General features: G+C 34.6%; 2 protein-coding genes across 3 annotated transcripts; both read left to right on the top strand.

Moving 5' to 3' along the window:
- Positions 1 to 4,247: 4,247 nt before the first annotated feature.
- Positions 4,248 to 6,540, top strand: LOC118057100 (uncharacterized). Its single transcript, XM_035069562.2, has 5 exons — positions 4,248 to 4,634; positions 5,473 to 5,587; positions 5,696 to 5,785; positions 5,931 to 6,029; positions 6,153 to 6,540. The coding sequence occupies exons 1-5, from the start codon at positions 4,567 to 4,569 to the stop codon at positions 6,252 to 6,254; spliced, it is 474 nt and encodes a 157-aa protein (XP_034925453.1). The 5' UTR covers positions 4,248 to 4,566; the 3' UTR covers positions 6,255 to 6,540.
- A 600-nt stretch (positions 6,541 to 7,140) lies between these two features.
- LOC118057085 (actin-related protein 9) lies at positions 7,141 to 18,128 on the top strand. Of its 2 annotated transcripts, XM_035069544.2 has the most exons (20): positions 7,142 to 7,339; positions 7,428 to 7,500; positions 7,600 to 7,709; positions 7,784 to 7,843; positions 7,944 to 8,009; positions 8,311 to 8,410; positions 9,554 to 9,762; positions 10,008 to 10,128; positions 11,085 to 11,149; positions 12,200 to 12,289; positions 13,079 to 13,129; positions 14,203 to 14,334; positions 15,216 to 15,305; positions 15,403 to 15,473; positions 15,581 to 15,780; positions 15,861 to 15,904; positions 15,999 to 16,048; positions 16,796 to 16,841; positions 17,574 to 17,624; positions 17,755 to 18,128. In XM_035069544.2, exons 1-20 carry the CDS (start codon positions 7,337 to 7,339, stop codon positions 17,896 to 17,898), a joined length of 1,776 nt encoding a protein of 591 aa, XP_034925435.1. In that variant the 5' UTR covers positions 7,142 to 7,336; the 3' UTR covers positions 17,899 to 18,128. The 2 variants fall into 2 exon arrangements, 1 of the variants encoding a protein (XP_034925435.1); XR_012170557.1 differs by lacking the exon at positions 15,999 to 16,048 and having other exon boundaries at positions 7,141 to 7,339; positions 17,755 to 17,842.
- The last annotated feature ends 1,620 nt before the right edge of the window (positions 18,129 to 19,748 follow it).

Here is a 19,748-nt window from a genome sequence, read left to right as displayed (position 1 = left end):
TCTTAACGAATTCATGCTATCGTCCTTGTTAAATAAATAAATTTTTATTAAAGATTATAGTATTGATATTGATAAATCTATTTTTTTTTAAATCGTTTGCTTGGTAAAATTGGACTAAACTCTAAATCCACCGATCAAGAGGCTTGGATTGGTCAAAATTCAAATGATTTTTTCTTACAGATCATCTTATAGTAGAGTTAAGTCAATTTCTAATAATAGCCTGGATTCAATTCAACCAGTAGAACCACAGTCAAAATTACGGACAAAACCAATGGAATAGAGAAATTTTCCAACTAAGTTTTGTTTTTCTTTTTTTCTTTATAATAGCAAATGTTAAAAAAATAAAATAGACCAGTAACTTGGAGAGATTAATCTCTTGATTGAAGATGTATATTTTATTTTTTGAATTTTAAGGTTCATATCTTTGACTCAAAATTCTTAAAAGTTTATTAAATTTCTTTAAATTTGTATTTTTAAAAGGAAAGTACGACCCCTGGCATTGCTAAATTACCATTCGCCCTGTCATTGAACTTCAAAGTCAGTGGTCGTATCAGGAACGTGTTAGCAATTGGCGCCACGATACGATGAACGAATTATGGTGATTTTTTTTGAAGTGTTTTTATTTAGTAATATATTAAAATAATATTTTTTAAAATTTATTTGTAATATTAATACATCAAAACAGTTTAAAAACATAATATTTTATTTTTAAAAATATCAACTAGTTCCAAAAACTAAACAAAAGGCCTGGCAAAGAATCAGCATTACCTGCTTCAAAAGCACGAGCAACTGCCAAGAAATCAGATCTGAAAGCTTCAGATCTCAACAACGATAAAGAAAACAAAAGGTTGGAACCTAGAACAAAGACATTTCCAAATCAGAAGCACTTGCGAAGAAAAATTTAAAGAGTTGAAAATCAAGTCAAATTCATAAAATGGAAAAAAAAAATATAAAGCTGTGAATGAATCAGGCGGCCACTGCTATGTTCCCATCGGATCCCATTATTGTTCAATTATGGCTGCCTCGTGCACAAAGCTGGACCTCATAGAATTTTTTAATACGATGAAAATGGCAGCAACTCCCCTGCATCTACGTGACCGGAGATTAAAGGACAGTAGATGCCATTCCAACGCTATTTATCCCGCTGTATTTTACTTTCCGGGATGTTTCGCCATAAGAGGATCAGAATTTCTCAAGAAAATCTAAAGGTGAATAACAAGTTAAGAAGCAAGTTCAAAAGCATCACGGGTAATTACGCGTTAATTCCAGTGAATAATTAACAAGCAATATGCTGTCAGCTAAAGTTACCATCCATGGCTAAAATACTTGTTGATTTCTTCATTGTTTAACAAAATCATCGTGTAAATGATTACACAGACGGTGCCAGGAACCCGGTCATGCAAAGGCAAGTGGGATGACGTTGCCTTGCAGCATACTCCACTCTTTCTTCAAGGTTAAGATGCAAATGTTGGATCTTATGGCATTATTAATAATAATATCCAGATCGGAGAATAATACATAGTGCTTTTCCACGTGGTAAAACATTTCAATATATTGTGAGATTGGAGAATAGAACTAATCATCACTGTTTTTGAAGGAGGCAGTCTCTCTGTTGAGTTTTCGTCCTTTGTCCGGTCCAACTCACATTGGATTTTTTTTTACGGTAATGTCCATTGTCCAGTAAGAACACGTAAATGATATTTATTAACCCTGAATATATATTATTCTGCGCAGGGATAGCCAGTCAAGAGCACACCGTCGCTGGTGTTGAGGTTTATGGAATTAATTCATCACGAGAAAACCATGGCAGCCTTTCAATATTCAAATGGAGGGGATCTGCCGCCACGATTGACAATCTGGCATGATATATCTATTGCTACATCTTTTCTTTTTAAGTTAAAAATTGATTGAGTGTATCGGAAGCTAAATTGTCAGGATTGATCATTCTAAGCCTTGGATAAATAAAACAAGGATAGTACTATCTAGATGGACTTTTTTAAAGTGGAACTTTTCAAGTAATATCATAATGTATGATCCATGATTATATATAAAACCCAGTTAAGTTCGACGAATCAATTTAGTGATATGTTAATATAAAACCTGAAATTACTTGAATTGAGTTTCATTTTAAATTATTTTTTTTAAAAACAATATTATTTTATCTTTTTTTAATAAAAAGAAAAACTTGGCCGATGAATCCACAGTTCAAGCCTTCGACCAAGTCAGACTACTGTCTGAGTCTCGTAACCATGGTATAATAAAGTATCTCTCTATCTATTTTCAGTGGGTGTTCAACGCTGTCAAAATTAAACCAGGAAATATATGGCAGGGGATGGCGACGTGGTATGGAGGGTGTCTATATATGCATTCTTTTAAGCTTATAATATGTGTAATAAATCACTTGAAAAACCCAACCAAATTCAGGGCCGGAGTTAAGATTCAGAAATGAGAGGGGCGAAGAAAAAAACTTCAAAAAACATGGGGGCAGATGATAAATATGAACTGATAAAATTAATTAATATATATATATATATATATGTTTTAAAAATTCAAAGGGGGCAATATTTTCTTATGAATGATCGATCATTTATCAATCATGAGATCTTATCTTACTGTTTACGGGTTCATGCATTAATCTGTATACAATTTTAATATGAAAAGTTTGACATTCCACCTTACTATTTACGAGTTTACTAATCAATTTTAGTATGCAAAGCTTGACTAGATAATCGCAAGATGCTCCTTTTAATTTGTTGGAAAGAATCATTAAGCCTAACCCAATCAGATTAATTTTGAAAGAGTCAACACTATTTTATTTATGTAATAGAACTTGACTAGCCTATAAATCTTTAATATTGTTAATTAGCCTACTTGTTTTAAACTCGGATATTTCCCTATAAACTTGATCTTGACTTTGACTTTGAAAGCTAGTTGGAATATTGATGAGAAGATACGGCAAGCTGTTCAGTCTAACGATGGCTCACGGCAGTTGCAAACCAATGAATCATCAGGAACTGCAAAAAGACAACTTGTAGCCATCGGCCCAGTAACAATCGAGGAATGTTGCTTTTGATTGAATGGGGAGAGTGAAGAATTTGAATGCCATGTCGTCAGGTCCTCATTGTTTCAAGCAATGTTGGCCGTTCATTTCTTGTTATTTCCCATTTTGGTCCCTATATTTCATTTAGACTGCATTTTGGCCATTGGCTTTATTTCTGGAGAGAGAGGTGAAAATCGAAGAGAGAAGACACGAGAGAAAACAAAAACAAAAATCAAGATTTGTTTTTGCCTTTGAAACTTTAATTTTGATTTAAGATCGTTAGAATTGGATTATAATAAATTTTGAAATTGTTGCGTAGTCCAGATGATTTTGTTTTTTTTAAATGGTGGAAAAACAGTATCTTAAAGAATCATGGGCAAGGAGTCGTCGAAAAGGAAGCGGCAGGTTATTTTCTTCTTTCAAAAATCTTACCCCGACGACAACAGATGGATGATCTGTCGTTTTCTGAAAAAACAAAATAAAATTAAGTGCACGGGCATAGCACGCTAGGCCCCGGCACGTCATATTCGAGCCTCGCAACCTGGTCCGAGCGTGTAACTTCCGAGGCCCGGTTTGTTTTGTTTTATTTTTTAAAAAATATTTTTAGTTTTTTTTTGTTATTCTTTTTCCTTGATGATTTAATTTCTTTGTGATTATAAAATTAATTTATAATTTTTATTTTTTATGAAAATACAGGTTACTTTTCTATATATTTTTTTCCAATGATGCACACCCTTCAAATCATGTTAATTTACAGACACAACTCAAAATATATTTAATAATATATACAATGGTTTCTTATATTGAAGTGTCAAGGGTGCATAAAATAATATAATTATAAATAGATCGAGACCTAATAATAATATGTTGATATTATAGATTTAATGATTAAATTATTTATTAACTCAGTGTCTCGTCTGTTTTTACTAAAACATAATTATTATTTTAATCTAATTTTATTTCATCAAAATTAACTATATATTTGTCAAATCTAACTCCTGAGTTGACCCAAAAAAGAATTTGGATTGTTGGACTATTAGATTATTGCTGGGTTATTGGATCAAGCCCAATGAATCATTCTTTTAAAAACAGTGTCGGCTTTTTTATTTTTATTGTTTTTTAAATATTAATACGGTGAGTTTAGCATGAATTTAGTTAAGATAATTAATCCGGTCAAACTAGATATTTAACTCAAATTAGATTCTGATTCCTCAACTTCTTGTTCAGTTTAATAACTATGATGATCCGTGAGCCAACTCGCAGCAACGCTCGGCCCCGTTAACCCAGTAAATTACTAATCTGCGTGCCCCTCTTCTTTATATTATTCTCGATCCTGGCTACTCTTTGCTGTCCCAACTCTTTAAACTTCACCTGCTAAACGACTCACCGAGCAACCCTATCTTTGGCCGTATATGCTGTGGCCTATAGTCTATGCTGCTAATCGGCTGAAGACTAGAAATTCATTCCAGAAACATTCAGAGAGAGACCCAACCACACAGATTTGAGAAGTCAAAAAAACAAGAGACATGGGGTTTTTCTCTTTTCTCGGCAGAGTTCTCTTCGCTTCCCTCTTCATCCTCTCAGCCTGGCAAATGTAAACCATGATTCCCTTTCTCTCTTTCAGATCTCTTTAATTTTATCGAGTTCTTGTTTCATTTCCGTTTTTTAAGACGGATTCACGTGCTTTTTATCACGGGCCCTTTCTTCGAGATCCGATGCAAGCTTTATATTGCTGTTTTCGCTTATGAATTTATGTTTTTGTCAGATGTATCAGTCCATAGTAGTAGTATACTTTGTTTTTTTGTTTACTGTTGCATTTGTCGAATTGGGTTCAACATGTTTTGTTTTTTTAATTTGATTGTCCATCTAGCCAAAAAACATGTTTTATTCGATCAATTATTTATTCACAGTTTTAGCTGTTATGATTTAAGAACAAATGCACAAAGAAGCTCTTGTGCAATCTTGAATACTGATTTTATTTCAGAAATTGATCCTCATGGTGTGCTAAATCGAGCAATGCGATCTGTAACCATTATTTATCCTGTAATACCGTGTAGTCATTACTGCAGAAATTGATCTTTGTGATGAATTCCAAATTGAGTTACTATAATGTGATGTGTAACAATGATTTGTCTTGTAATAGTGTCCTATTATTTTATTTTTTGTTTCGAAAACTTTGCCTATTTTTTTGGGAGCTTCTACTGGTTTGAACTATTATTTTCTGCCCAGCTTCATAATTTAGCTGGGGGGTTCACGGCACTTTTGACCTAAAAGGTTGGTGATGCTGGCTTCTGTGGGAATTGATGTTCTGTATGCAATTTGTAAACTTAATTATGCTGGACAAACTATGTAATTAAAAATTTGCATTGCCCTCGCACTGCTATGGGGTAGATGCTGGATGCCTCTGCCTTGACGTTGCTTATAATGCTCAGGTTCAATGAGTTTGGCGACGATGGTGGCCCTGCTGTGACAGAGTTGATTCCCAAGCTCGCTATTTTCAAGAAACATCTTTCGTCCCTATTGGGGGTTGGGATCCTGGACATTGATGTAAGAACTTTTACCCTTACCTGCTGCTCTGGTACTTACGCAGATTTTTTTGGGTGTTATTTCACCTTGTATGCTGTTCGCTTTCTGATTTAGTGGTATTTTATGCAGCCTAGACATTTGGTAGCGGGGATGATTGCTCTAAAGGGTCTTGGAGGCTTTTTATTCGTATTCGGCAGCCCTTTTGGTGCTTATCTCCTGGTTAGATTCTCCTTTCCTGTGGGTCTTTATTTGATTGATTACCTTTATAACGTAATGAATTATCCCTGGGCTTTGGCCAGCAGCTGCTTCTGATTCATGCACTCATCATCAAAGTAAATATTTCACTATTTCTATTTTGCTTCAGCTTATCTACTTGGTGTTTTCCTCCCCAATTTTGTACGACTTCTATAACTATGATCGGAACGAGTCCACGCACATCATTCTCTTAAATGAATTCTTGCAGGTTTGTCCTAACCTATGAGTTTTTGATGTTGTTTAGGACCCCCTTTCATTTCCCTTGTTCTTCTTTTCTTATGCATTTATGCTGGGAAACCTTCTTGATTTCGGGCTTGTGATGTTTTGGCAGAGCGTTGCCCTTTTTGGTGCATTGCTTTTCTTCATGGGGATGAAGAACTTGATTCCAAGGAGACAGCTCAAGAAGAAGACTCCCAAGGCGAAAGTGGGCTAGGCATATCAAAGAAGCAGACTTTAAAGATTGGATTTTTTGTTGTAGTTGTTGAAATTTTACAGGGTGTCTAGCGGCTGCACATATCATAAATTGATGGATGTTTCCCCAGCTATTTGTATGATACCCAAATCTGTAGTTTGTTGTTGTGGGGGTTTTTACATTTAGAGTCCCTTTTTCACTAGGTTAGGTGTGATATTGCCATTTCAAATTCTGATTTGGCTCGACATACGTTCATTTTGTCTAGTGAAATTTATTTATTATCTGTCAAGCTAGAATATTGCTATGATTTTCTTGAATTTGGGAATGGTGGATTAATATTATTCATGCTTTAGTTGCCCATTCATACGAGTAATTTTACTTAAACCACAGAAGTATGTAATTTATTCAGTTTCGAGGCCGTATGATTTTGAATATGCCCGCCTCAAAAATTAATCTCTTGGTAAAAGCTACATGGCACTTTTCCATTGTGTTCTCGCATCTCCACTGTCCAGAATACGAAAGTGGGGGTGAGTGTAATTTTCTATGATGTTTTTTATTTAAAAATATATTAAAATAATTTAATTTTTAAAAAATATTTACAAATTAAAAAATTTAAATTTTTTTTTTTTATTAAAAATGGTTGAACTATGACCCCAGTTTTTAAATAATTGTATTCTAATAAAATATCTTATTATTTATTTCTAGTTTTAATTTATTTTTTGAATAAAAATTATTATTATTATTTTTTATAAACTATAAATTATATTTTACTCGAGAAATTATAAATGAAAATATTTTTATTATATTTTATAAATTATATATATATATATATTTTTTTTTTTTTTATTTCCTCTCAATATTATTTCTTTCTTCAAGGTTTACTACGTGGCAATGTAATTGAATTCGACTAGTTTAGCACAAAATTGTTTTTCGTTAAAACTCGCTCGCTCTCAATTAAAGACGTTTCTGGACTGAACTCTGAAGACTGAAGAGGGAAGAAAACGATGTATATATATGGAAAAAACGGTGAAGACGTAAAGTGAGCATAATAATAAGTTTAACAAGTCTCCCTTGCGGCTCTTCTCATCTTCTTCTTCACAGAAATGGTAAAAGCACCAACAATTCCCTCTTTGTTTCTTTAAATTTAGTCAAATTGATTCAACCTCGTTTTTTTTTTTTTTTGGTTAATGGCAGGATTACTTGAAGACGGTAATTCCTTCTCAGCTCGTCGCTGACCGAGGCTCCAATTTAGTAGTCATCAATCCAGGCACTTACTTAACTTGAAAACCCTAAGAATAAAATAAAAATCATCACCCACTAAATATAATTGATTTTTGTTTTGGCTAATTGTAATTGGTTTATTTAGGCTCTGCAAATATCAGAATAGGATTAGCTCCACAAGATATTCCCTTAAATATTCCTCACTGCATTGCTCGTTACACCAATCAACGTCCCAAATTCAATCTTCAAGACCAGGTAAGTTTTTATTTACCGCTTTTCTGCCTCTTCACAGCTTTGCTTTTCTTTCTGTTGATTTTTTTCGCTTTTAGATGCTGAATTCTCAGGTCACAACGGCACAGCACATGGAACGCGAGAAGGCTTATGATACAGTGCGTTAACTCATCCTATTTGCGTATTTTTATCTCTACATTTTTAGAGGAAAACTTTAAGACTTGATGTATTTCATTTTTCCTTTTTTTTCCCTTGAAGATAGCGTCGTTATTGAAGATACCTTTTCTAGATGAAGAGGTTGCGAACAATTCGTTCCCGCGCAAGGTATGTGAAATTGTCGCTACTATTTCATTTAGCCTAATTTAGTCGATGTCATGGTGATCTGTAGAATTTTGTTGTTGTTGTGCTATTATTCTTATAATCCCCACTTTGGAAGAATTGCTGCTACTCTGTCTACTGGTTTAGAGGGGTTTGACAGCTGTGGTACTGTCTTTTGAGGCTATTTATCAGATTTTTAAAGTGATTATAAAATATATAGTTTAGAGGTATGAGGGGCTCCAGACATGCATCTCAGTTAATGGTTAGAAATTGCTCATGGAATTTTACTAATTAACTCGTACTGCAGATAGGGCGTGCTGATGGATACAATCCACAGAGTGGTAAGAGTGTGGCTTTTCAGTGGGCTAATGTATACGAGCAGGACGCAGGTTCCTCTTTGGCATTAGGTAGTAGAATGAAGTCTGATTCTCTCTAACATACATGGTAGTTAGACAAGCTGAATTTTATTTTGTACTAGTTAAGATGTAATCCATCTTTAAACCTTTCAATGTCTATTGGTGGCCATCTTGTTTGACTTGGAAAGTGGTAGCATACTACTTCTAATTACTTCAGAATTCATGATTGAATATTGCTGCAATTTACTGTTGTTGCCCTGTTAATATTATTGCAATGTGAACTGTCCTATGCTAAGTTTGAAGGTTTGTATATTATAAATTACTTTTGACTTGGATTGATCAGTACTGGTGGAGCCAGATTACATGAAGCTGGAATCTCTTATCTTTGAATGTTGTGAAAAATAGGCAACAAATCCAGAATCTGGTGTTTGTGAGGGCCAAATGTGACACTTTCATTTTGGGATGGCCATTGCATTAGAACTTATTTGGAAAGTTTCAAACAATAGGGTGCATTTTGAAATTTTTGTGAACTTTGATCGTGATTCCCCTTTAGATTGGTCCCTGCTCCAAGGGAATACTATCCCTATACAGGGTCAAAGGGCTACACTCAAAAATTTCAGATACTTTGTAGATTTTATTGATTTTATTTTGCCTGGCGTTTTGAATGCAATGCCTTTGTTATGCTTTGAATATTCAAGGCTAACAAAAAATAAAATTCTGGAGCATTATGCTTGTGTTTAAAATCACAGTACGAAAAAAATAAGGGGCAGCTCCATATCGTTTGAGCTCAAATATGAATAGTGGGCCTTGGGATAAGAGATCCTTGGAACATTTTTTAGTGATTCCCTTGCATAGGTTGCTGTTGATTGATAGACTGAATTTTCATTGTGTTCTCTGTGCTGATTGCCTGGCACTGAATAATGTCTTGCACTGGTGGCTGTATGACCCTTATGGAAACACAGTTTTTTTAATATAAAGCTTGAAGCATCGATTACTTTCTCATTGGACTGATACTTGGCTTTCTTATTTATTTTTTTATTTTTCTTGTATTTTGAGATTCTGACTACCCTTGATTTCTGCGTCACATTTGATAAAAAAATAATTTATCACGCACTAAGGCTTTTAGCTTTCCCATGACAAACTTAGATTAGTGTGAATTTGATGTATCCTAACATATGCAAATTGTTTGTGCAGGAACATCAAGAAGTAAAGGTATAACTGGTGAATCTGTGGAGATGCATGAAGGCACTGGTGCTGAGGAGATATGTTCTGGGAACCGCAAATTCAGAGGACACATTTTTGGTGAGGAAGCACTTAGAATCTCCCCAACAGAGCCATACTGCTTAAGTCGTCCTATTCGCAGAGGTCATTTCAACATTTCACAACATTATCCTTTGCAGCAGGTTTCGTCCTTGCATTAGTTATCTTAAAGCATGATTTCATTTATACGTGCCTTTTTCAGCTGAAGGAAAAAAATAATACCTCTTATCCTGAAGGTGATATTATAGACCGGCACCTTGTGTGGCGATGTTATTGTTTTGGACCAGACTTAACATTGTTGTATTATTTTCCAACATTTTAGCATACAAATCATATAAGAAACTATGTTCTAGTTATTTACAGTAGTTACTTATTTTCTATTGCTTAGGTGCTTGAGGACATGCATGCTATTTGGGATTGGATATTGATAGAGAAACTGCACATCCCTCACTCAGAAAGAAACATGTATTCTGCAGTTCTTGTTTTGCCAGAAACATTTGATAATCGCGGTAATGATATTTGGGTAGTTCCTTTTATATAGATCTTAATACATTCAGATGGCAAAATCTACTCATTATTCTCATTTCTGTGCCAAAACTTTTAAACACAATCTATGACCTTGAATGCTTTTCAAAGCATCATTTAGTCAATCACACATTTTTCGCTGCTTTGGGGTTCTTTGTGAAGTTGCACCATGCTCCAACTTTTAGGTGGAATTTGGTAAGAGGTTAAAAAATAGGGGTGAGTTATTAAAAGAGTAATTTTCAAGGATTTTTGGTGTGTTAATATATTGAAAGGTGCATTGTTTGTGGAAAAAGAGAGGAAATAATTACATTATTAGTAATTATTGGTGATAGAAGTGAAAAATTATTTGGTCTGTATCTTGACTTGATTTACATTTAAATATGTGCACTTTACTTTTATCAGGCATGTGCTTGTGTATTTCTAGTACGTGCCTTGGCCTAGTGAGCCCCTTTGCATTCATGTGTGCCGGGGCTGATAATACCACCAGCTCAAAGTCTATTTCAGATGTTCTAACATTTTGTATTGATCTTGCGTAGCTGAAATGCCAATTTCCTTTATTTTCTTGCACCTGAAACTTATTAAGTTGCTTTGGCTGGATGTGCCTTATCTCTCTCTCTCTCTCTTTTTGTTTATTTTTTTGTATTGTCATAGAAGGGCCAATTAGTGCAACTGGGCCAAGGCAAAAAAGAAAACGTTGGAAACTCTACCTTGCATACCTGGTTTTTCCCATACTTCCTTGTATGGCAAACTGGCTTACTTCCTTGTATGACAAACTGGTTTTAATTTCTTTTGTTGCTTGCTTATTCGTGCATTAAATACTTCATGGATCTTATGCATACACTTCTCCAGTTCTCCTATAAAGTCACATCTTCACATATTTGATTTAGCAGGGAGGAAGTTTGGATAACTCTAGTATTTTGTTGTTACTTTTCATGAGCAGAAATAAAGGAAATGTTGTCTATAGCATTACGTGACTTGCGCTTTAGCTCAGCAGTAGTGCACCAGGTAAGATATTTTTTTTTTACCTGCTGATATTTAATTATATTGTTCCATCATCACATTGTAGTTTGTGGTGGCAAAGCTTGATGTAAATCAATCAATTTATTGTTTATGTTGTGTGAATGTTGAGTGGGAGACAGATATGGTAGACACAGTAGAAATTGATTTTGAAGGTGATTCTATTGGTGTGGATATATCTGTAGCCATGAAGTACCATGGTACAACGGAGATCTGTGAGTCGATCATAGATGAGTGAGAAAGATCTTGACTCTTTTTTTTGGTTTCAGAAGAATTAATTTTCTCTTTCTTTTCCCTGCCCAACTGAAAATCATAATTGTTTACTTTAAATTTTGACATGATATTCATAAATTATTCCTTAACTCATATTTTTAACACTTGATATTCTCTTGTTATAAGGTTGTTGATAATTTGGAAAGGATGTAAAGAAGGGAATTAAAACAAGAAGGGGGTCTTTTTAATTCTGGCTATCATTGGCAAACATCCTGTTTGTTCAATTAAACATGTTGTGTACTTCAGGTTTTGATTTAAACATATTTGGTAATGACCTACAATTTTACTTCAATCAAGGGCATTGTCAAACATACTCCCTAGAAAATATACTCAAGATTTCAAATATGTGAATTTACAAGATTACTCTTTAACACTTTAGTAGTTGAGTGTTGACTAAAATTTGGATAAATTACAATAGTTTATTGTTGAAATGAAAATCAATGATATCAATTTGAGGTGTAGGTCATATTTCAGCATCAAATTTTCTGCTTCAGTCCCACCTTCCCTATGCCTTTACCCACCAGTTGTTTAGCTTGGTTTATGTATCTATTATTGTTTTCCAGTTTCAGTCATTCCTCATTATTTTGTTAGCAACGATTAAAATTTTTGCATTCCATCTGAGAAGGGTTCGATAAAGAGCATTTCTTAGTTCTTTATATTTTTTGGTTACTATTGGTAGTCTTTATTATTGACCTGCTTCTCCACATTGACACTGTTCTGGGAATTACTCCTATATGAGGATCTTTTCTAAAATGATTGATGCAGGAAGGTCTTGCAGCAGTTTTTGGGAATGGGTTATCAACAGCATGCATCGTTAATATGGGTGCTCAGGTGACATCTGTCATTTGCATTGAGGTAACTACCATTTTATTCTTAAAATTAGCTTTATAAGCATTCAGGCTGTGCTATCAAAATATGCTGATTCGTCCATTGGTCCACTGGTCAATTACACCACTGCCTATGTTAGAAGGGTGGGCTGCATGTTTGAACTCTCATTGGGGTGGGGCACAATGAAGGGTATGCTTTCTCAATGATCAAAGGAGTTTGGGTGAAGAAAGTTATCCTGTGTAAATGTAACAAAAAATGTTAGTCCTCTAGAAACAAAGAATTCTGATATTTTCTTTTGTTCCTATTCTTACCACTATAAGGAATTTTTGGACTCTATTGCCACTACTCTATCAGAGCCATCATGCTACCCAACTATCATGAGGTGTTGCTACACTATATAACATCTCTGTCACCTTTCTCACCTTCATTCAGTGCATGAACATTGGCTCCCTGGCTGACTATTACCGATTCGCCACCTTCAGTCATTTACTGCTTTTTGAATCACCAATTATTCCATCTTTTTTAAGCACTGCAGATTCCACCTTGACCACTTCAGTATCATTGTTGCTTCTGCAAGCGATGTCATTGCATCTCTATGTTGCTCTCATTCTCATCCCACTGGATGTACCTTCATTTTTTGGTGTCTAGTGGCAAGGAAGCAAATAACTGTTTATCATGTGGCTTTGGCCCTCCTCCCCTACACCGAGATTCTTTATGTCTTTTTTGTTCCTAACAGTATTGTTTGGTCAATGCTTAGGATGTGGATATCAAGGCCATGACTTGTAATTATTAATCACTTTCAACTTTGGTTTTCAGGATGGAGTGGCTTTACCTAATACAGAAAAGACTTTGCCTTTTGGTGGAGAGGTGTGGATTTGGTTTCATCCTTCAACTCACTACTGAACCCTGAGCTTGTTATAAGCTTCAGTTACTAAAGGAATTTCTCTTTCATGAGTTTGTATGATGTAGATTCACACTTAATGCTCCTTAAGCTGTCCTGACAAGTCTAGGTTTTGGCTTCATATATTATAAAATGTGCATGTGTTGTTGTTGGTTGAACTTTTTTGTAAAGTGTTTTACAGAAGGTACAATTGACCTTCCGATTAAAAACTCTTGTGATGAAATAATTTGTGGGATAAGCTGCTTGACCAGATTTTAAGTTACCCATCCCAGGGTTGAAAGCTGCACCAGGATGTGTTTGGGGATTGATGTCTAAAAACCATGGTTATGAAACATCCACTTGGGATTCCAATTATGCAGCTAGATCTCTACATTTTAAGTTACCAATGTCTGGATGGGATTCCAAACATGCTTTTTCACAGACCTTTTTTTTTTGCAACTCTACCAAAATCCCAAAGACATAACCTAGCAGGGGAGGTTTAGATTATGAGGTTGCCAACTTGATGATGCATACTGTTTTGCACAATCACTGCATCCTCAATCATTGACATGATTTTTTACATCAACTGATCTGATGATCTTAATGTTTCCTTAAGGTCTTTCTCCATTTTCCTCACCATTGTTCTTGCCAATAAGGGGATGGTTACTTGCTTCAGAGTCTTACCTAAAAAAGATGTCATCATGCCATGGTGATATAAACATTAACTCTAGGAAAAAACAAAGAGGCAAGGATGAGGACATCCGTAATGGATCACAAGTAGGTTATTTGGTACTTATCCGCTCTCACCTTCATTGTTGACTGCCAATTTAAAAAGCAGTGGTGCATGCTTCATGTCTTATGCCTCTTGGCTCTCGGTCTTTATAGTTTCATGGTTTTGGAGAAGTTTCATATAACAAATGGATGCTTGAATGATTATCCTTTGAACTGATGGTGTTTTAAAAGTCTTTTGCTATGTAGCTTGTGCAAATACTATATTTAGAATATATCTGCTTCATATTCTAGTCAAAGTTATTTTCATTGTGAACCAACTTTTCTTCAGGATATATCCAGATGCCTTCTCTGGACCCAGAGGCATCATCAGACATGGCCCCAAGTTCGGACAGACATGTTGACAAAGCCTATAGATTTGTTGATGCTTAATAGACTGAAAGAGTCCTATTGTGGAATCAAGGTCACTTTCTTTTTCTATAATTTTTCAGTTTATTGCCATGCATTGGCTACACTGCCAATTTCTTCCATTCTTTTAGCACACAAGTGTGCTTCTTCTTATAAAAAAAATCAGATGACATCATTATTGCAGTCATTTGATGTTGGTGATTGAATTCATTCATGAACAAACCTTGTTTTATATGGCCTTTGTTATGCTGATGAATATCCAGGAATTTTTTTACACCTGCTTCAATTGCAGAATAGGAAAATCAAAATCCTGGTAATTATCTGTTATCTAGTTTCAAGAAACCTGTAACCATCTGGATTCTGGATCTTCAAAGTTGATATTGCAGTTTGAGGTCTAATGCCTTGTTTTGTTGATCATATGTAGATGCCATGAACTTTAAGATTTCAGACATAAATGATGATGACATACCTCCATATTATGCCTTTCTTGTCTGGGTCATTTATAAAGCTCGTGTTCCTATTGAACATTTTTGGTTCTCCTTCCATTATATGCTGTTGACAATCTCATGAGGTTATATTTTTTGATGGACAGAAGTTCAACTGTGAATTACTATTTTTCTGGTTGTCCCTTTCTCTGCTAGAGTAGTTTATGATACTCCTTTTAATTGTATCTTCAACTATGTGTTTCTATGAAAATCTTGTGTGCAATTTTATTTGTTAGTTAGTTTCCTTGAGTAATTTGCTAGTACTTTCTATTCTATTCAGTATGCATGAACAGCCAAACACAGTCTTGGGAGTGCTGATCTTGATACATGGTCCTAAGCTTAGTATATTTTTAACTGAATCAGCCACTCCAGTACCCCTTGAATAAGGCATTGCCACTAAGACTTCCATTTGTATCATTTTGTTTCCTCTGCAATTTACTTCTGTGTACAGGAGGGGGAGCTTGATGCTGTTGCTGTAGTTCATTCTTACGAGGATGGCATGCCTGCTGGATCTCACAAAACTCGACTAACTGCTCTTAATGTTTGTCTTCTATTGCCAAAATTTTCTGAGATTCATCCTCTTCCTCAAGAATATTTAGCTGAATAGTGTTGTAACCTTGATGATACTCATGAAACAGGTGCCTCCCATGGGTCTGTTCTACCCCACGCTTTTGGTTCCAGATATTTATCCACCACCACCTCGTTCTTGGTAGGATATATTTCAAGTTTTCTTGTTTTGCACTAGCTTTCCTACCTTGCCATTATTTAAACAATTTGCTGAAATTACTGTCTGGCCATAATGCTGAGCATCATCAGGTTCCATGACTATGAGAATATGCTAGAAGACACATTGCATATGGAATATTCTAGAAGGCCTGACATGTCAGATGGTTTATTTTCTGGCATCAGTGTTGGATATCCAATGTGGGAGAGCTATCCAATTTTTTCTTCTAAGCCAAAGAAAGAAGAGAAGGTTGGCCTTGCTGAAGCTATCACTAGTAGCATTCTTTCCACTGGTAAGATTCATTTGCGATTATTTTATTGACTTAATTGAATTGTAATTTGATATTAACATAACTTGGTATTGCATGGACAGGTCGTATAGACCTCCAAAGAAAGTTGTTTTGCAGCATACAATTGGTGAGTTTTGGCAGCGAGAATCACTATGCGATTGCACTTATTATTTCTTGTAGCCTGGATGGTTGACATAGTTTTCTCCACTGCTGTCCTCTAGATTGGTGGAGTGGCTTTGACAGCTGGTGTTATTCCTGCTGTGGAGGAAAGGTTGTTTCCACGTTTGTTTAGCACATAATTTTGTGGTATTATCCATGTTTGTTGCAATGAGCATGTTTTAGATGCATTCAAGTATTTGCAGTAGATTAAGTTTAGCAATTGGCAAACCAGTAGAGCAGCCACTTAACGGATCATGTTCTGGTCCCAGAAGACACAAGTGAAAACCTTTTTTTTATATACGTTCTTTCTCAGGCAAAGTTAAGGCACTTGTCAGAAAAAAAGAAGAAGATAATAGCGACACTTTAATTTAACTTCATTCCTCTTTTTAAGGGGGTAGATATTTAATCATCCCTTTTATATTTATCAACATCCTTCTCAAGTGAGGAAGACTTTCAGCATTTCAGATCAGAGAATATACTAGCCCAACCAGAAGATGGATGAAGCTCTTGCTTCATTATTCAAGAGAATTGCCTAACTCCAACCTTTTCCATCCTTGTCTTTTATGGATCTTCTGACCATGTTAACCCAACTTAACTAAGCCTTGAATTTCAAACCAATTGATTTAAGCTGCATGGATCTGTCTTCTCCATTCAGTTATGGAAATTCAGTAGACCACGAACAAAAATAAAAATATGTACTGAGTCAAGTCTTGAAGCTTTAGACTGCCCCTGTTTCAAAAACGTTTCGATATCAAGTCAATAAAACTCTGCTTAAATTACAACATTGACTGAGATCCTATAAAAGATAGTAACTTCTTGTTAACGTTACCTGCTGAATTCATGTTCTTTCTTTTTGCAGAGTTTTACATGCAATTCCCTCAAATGAAGCAATTGATACTGTTGAGGTTACCTTATATATTTTCTTCATGCTTATGATTTAGCCTATTCTTTGTCTTTGATTTCCTTAAGCATATCCATATGATTATACACACAAGGAATTAAAATATCCTGGCCTTTACTAGATGCAGAATTCATCATATAATAATAGCAAATCATTTATTTCATCTGGTGGCTAATTATACAGAAAATAGTTGTGGAGATTCAATTTGGCAATTTGTACTATTATTGAGGGATTGGCAGGGTTTACATTTTCACAAGCACCCCCTGAATTTTTTTCTGCTATTTATTAGAGTGAAAATCACTAGATGCCCTCTACTTTAGGTTTTTTGGTCATATAGACCCCTCTACCCAATTTAGATTTACAACAATCCTTCTACTACCAATTCTGGGAAGTTTTAACCACTCTATTCACTCCTGGTGTAATTGTCCGTCATGTTGACCAATAGGCACTGTTGACTTAGATCAAAAGTGTAAGCAACGACACTTTTATGGCTGTGTAATTGTCCGCAAATTGTAGATTTTTTATTTATTGTAATAAGCAAGCCTTAACTGAAGGTAGATTAAAAGGTGTCAGAATCTTAGGACTAAAACGAAAACTTTGGGGGTGCCATGCCTCCTCTGGGTATAACATCATTCCTCCCCTGGTTAGCATGATGGTAGTAGCTATGTCTGTTTCTACTTGTCTAATTGTTGTTTCAGATCTTTGATATTGCCCAACTATCATGGTTGTTAAACAGGTTCTACAGTCAAGAACAAATCCAACTTTTGTGCCCTGGAAAGGCGGAGCAGTAAGTCAACCTCTCACTAACTTGTATATCTTGTTTCTCCTTTTTGCTTGTGGTTGGTTTTTTGTTTGGTCAAGTTTGAATGCACCAATTTTAGTTCCTCATGTCATTTGTACAAAATTGTTATTCCAAGATCCTTGGAGTTCTTGATTTTGGTCGTGATGCATGGATTTACCGGGAGGATTGGATTCACAATGGGATCCATTTTCGAAGTGGCAGAAAATACAAGGACTCTTACTATGTTCAAGCACAAGCAACATGTTATATAAACTCTTAGAAGGCCTTTTCCTTTTCCTTTGTTTTTTAATTTCTTTTCTTTTTGCATGTCATCTAGTGAATTCGAATAGCATTTACATTTTATTTCCATGTTAGAGACTGAGCTTGGGGGTTTGACACTTCTATCTCATGTCCTTAGCATGTGCTTGGTGCGAAGCATGAAATTTGTCAAGTTCACCGATTTTAGATTCTAAAACACCATTTGCAGAGGGAGACTTCATTTCTTTTTTATATTATTTTCTCTACTAGTTTACCTAACTGCATAGCAGTTTTAGACTGGGATTATGGAGGTTTTATGGCAAATGAATGTGTATTTGGTGAGCTAGGAATATCTCCTTTTCCAGTCCATAATCCTGTTGAGGTTCTAACATTGTTTTCGGGCCCACGATATTGGGCCGGTGGGCTAGAATTCATTGATAAGGGTTCTTTTATGTAGATAAGGGTTTTTTAAAGGATGGAGGTAATAATGTGAGGTGAGGTATTGTTGTGTATTAGCAATATTAAGCAGGAAACAAGTTCTACGGTGGGAGGTATGGGAGAAAGAATGGGCGATTTTAATTGAGAACGCATGTTTCTTTGTCAGAATAAAAAGAAAAAAAAAAACCAAAAAAGTACTGTAGGATTTATATAATTTCTTCCTATGCTACGTGTAATCTTTGAATCACGTAGTCAGTATAGGATCTTTCAACCTGGAGCATAACACTGGTAAAATTTAACTTCAATGGTAAACATACATGCCCCTGAACTAGAACATGCTTCCCACATCAATTAACCTAAAAGTCACGGTCATAAGTGGCGACGGCAGGAAATAACACGATCCCAATAACTAATTAGAGAGGAAAACACAATCTCAAAGTTGATCCTTATCAACTTTAACTAGATTACATGCTTTCGCTATAGTGTGAGTTGGATAAAAAAATTGAAGATAACAAAAATATTCAAGCAGTACAAAACTGTATGAAATTGTTATTAAATTTAATTTAGTAGATTAATCTTAGAAATCTTCATATTTAATTTTTTATCCAACCCTAGTTTAAAATAAACTACATGGAATCTTCTCAACATGATCTAGCCAATTTAACTGATGGAAAAGCAACCTGATTTACCGGTAAAAAAAATTTAAGGTGATTGTTTTTTTATGAATTTGTTACTCCTTTTATTATAAATTCTATCTTTTCTCTTTTTTCTCTTCCTCTCTTTATTTTATGAATTTTTATTTTTATATATATTTTTAATCAAACTTCATGCAAAAAAAGTTTATTTAATGAGTGATCGTTTGAGATTTTCATCGACAACAATATTATTATTTTTTTTAACAATATTGGACTATATGTGTTTTGTTTCATTATACAATTTATTTAGTTTTTAAAACATTTTATCATGCTTGTCTAAACTTTTATGTGGATTTATGTTACAAAGGAGGTTTGTTTAAAGATATTCGTGATTTATATTTAAATTTAATATCAGATCTAATTTATTTGGGTTTGACAACTATACCAAACACACGTTACTTGGATGTGACACTTAAGTAATTTGGATCTAGCTTGTTTGCTAGATTCATAAAATCATGGGTTCGTCGTGACTTTTTAAATTTAAAAATATTAAAACAATACTAAAATACTAAAATGTCTTCATGATTATAGAAAATTACATAAAAACAGTGTGAAAGAACAAAAATATTCTTATATAAAAAGCTCTTTTTTTTCAAGGCTTAAGATATACTTTAACTATTTAACAATACGTGAAAGGTTAAAAAACTCTTAGCAATAGATTTTAAATTTGTTAATTTTAAGGGTAAAATAATATTTTTATCATGTAAATAAACATTAAAAGACTATCATATCCCTGCTT

Source organism: Populus alba, chromosome 8, assembly GCF_005239225.2.
Source record: "Populus alba chromosome 8, ASM523922v2, whole genome shotgun sequence".
Classification (NCBI taxonomy): domain Eukaryota; kingdom Viridiplantae; phylum Streptophyta; class Magnoliopsida; order Malpighiales; family Salicaceae; genus Populus; species Populus alba.
The sequence above is the reverse complement of the archived record's forward strand: the minus strand, read 5'-3'. Positions and strand labels throughout refer to the sequence as shown.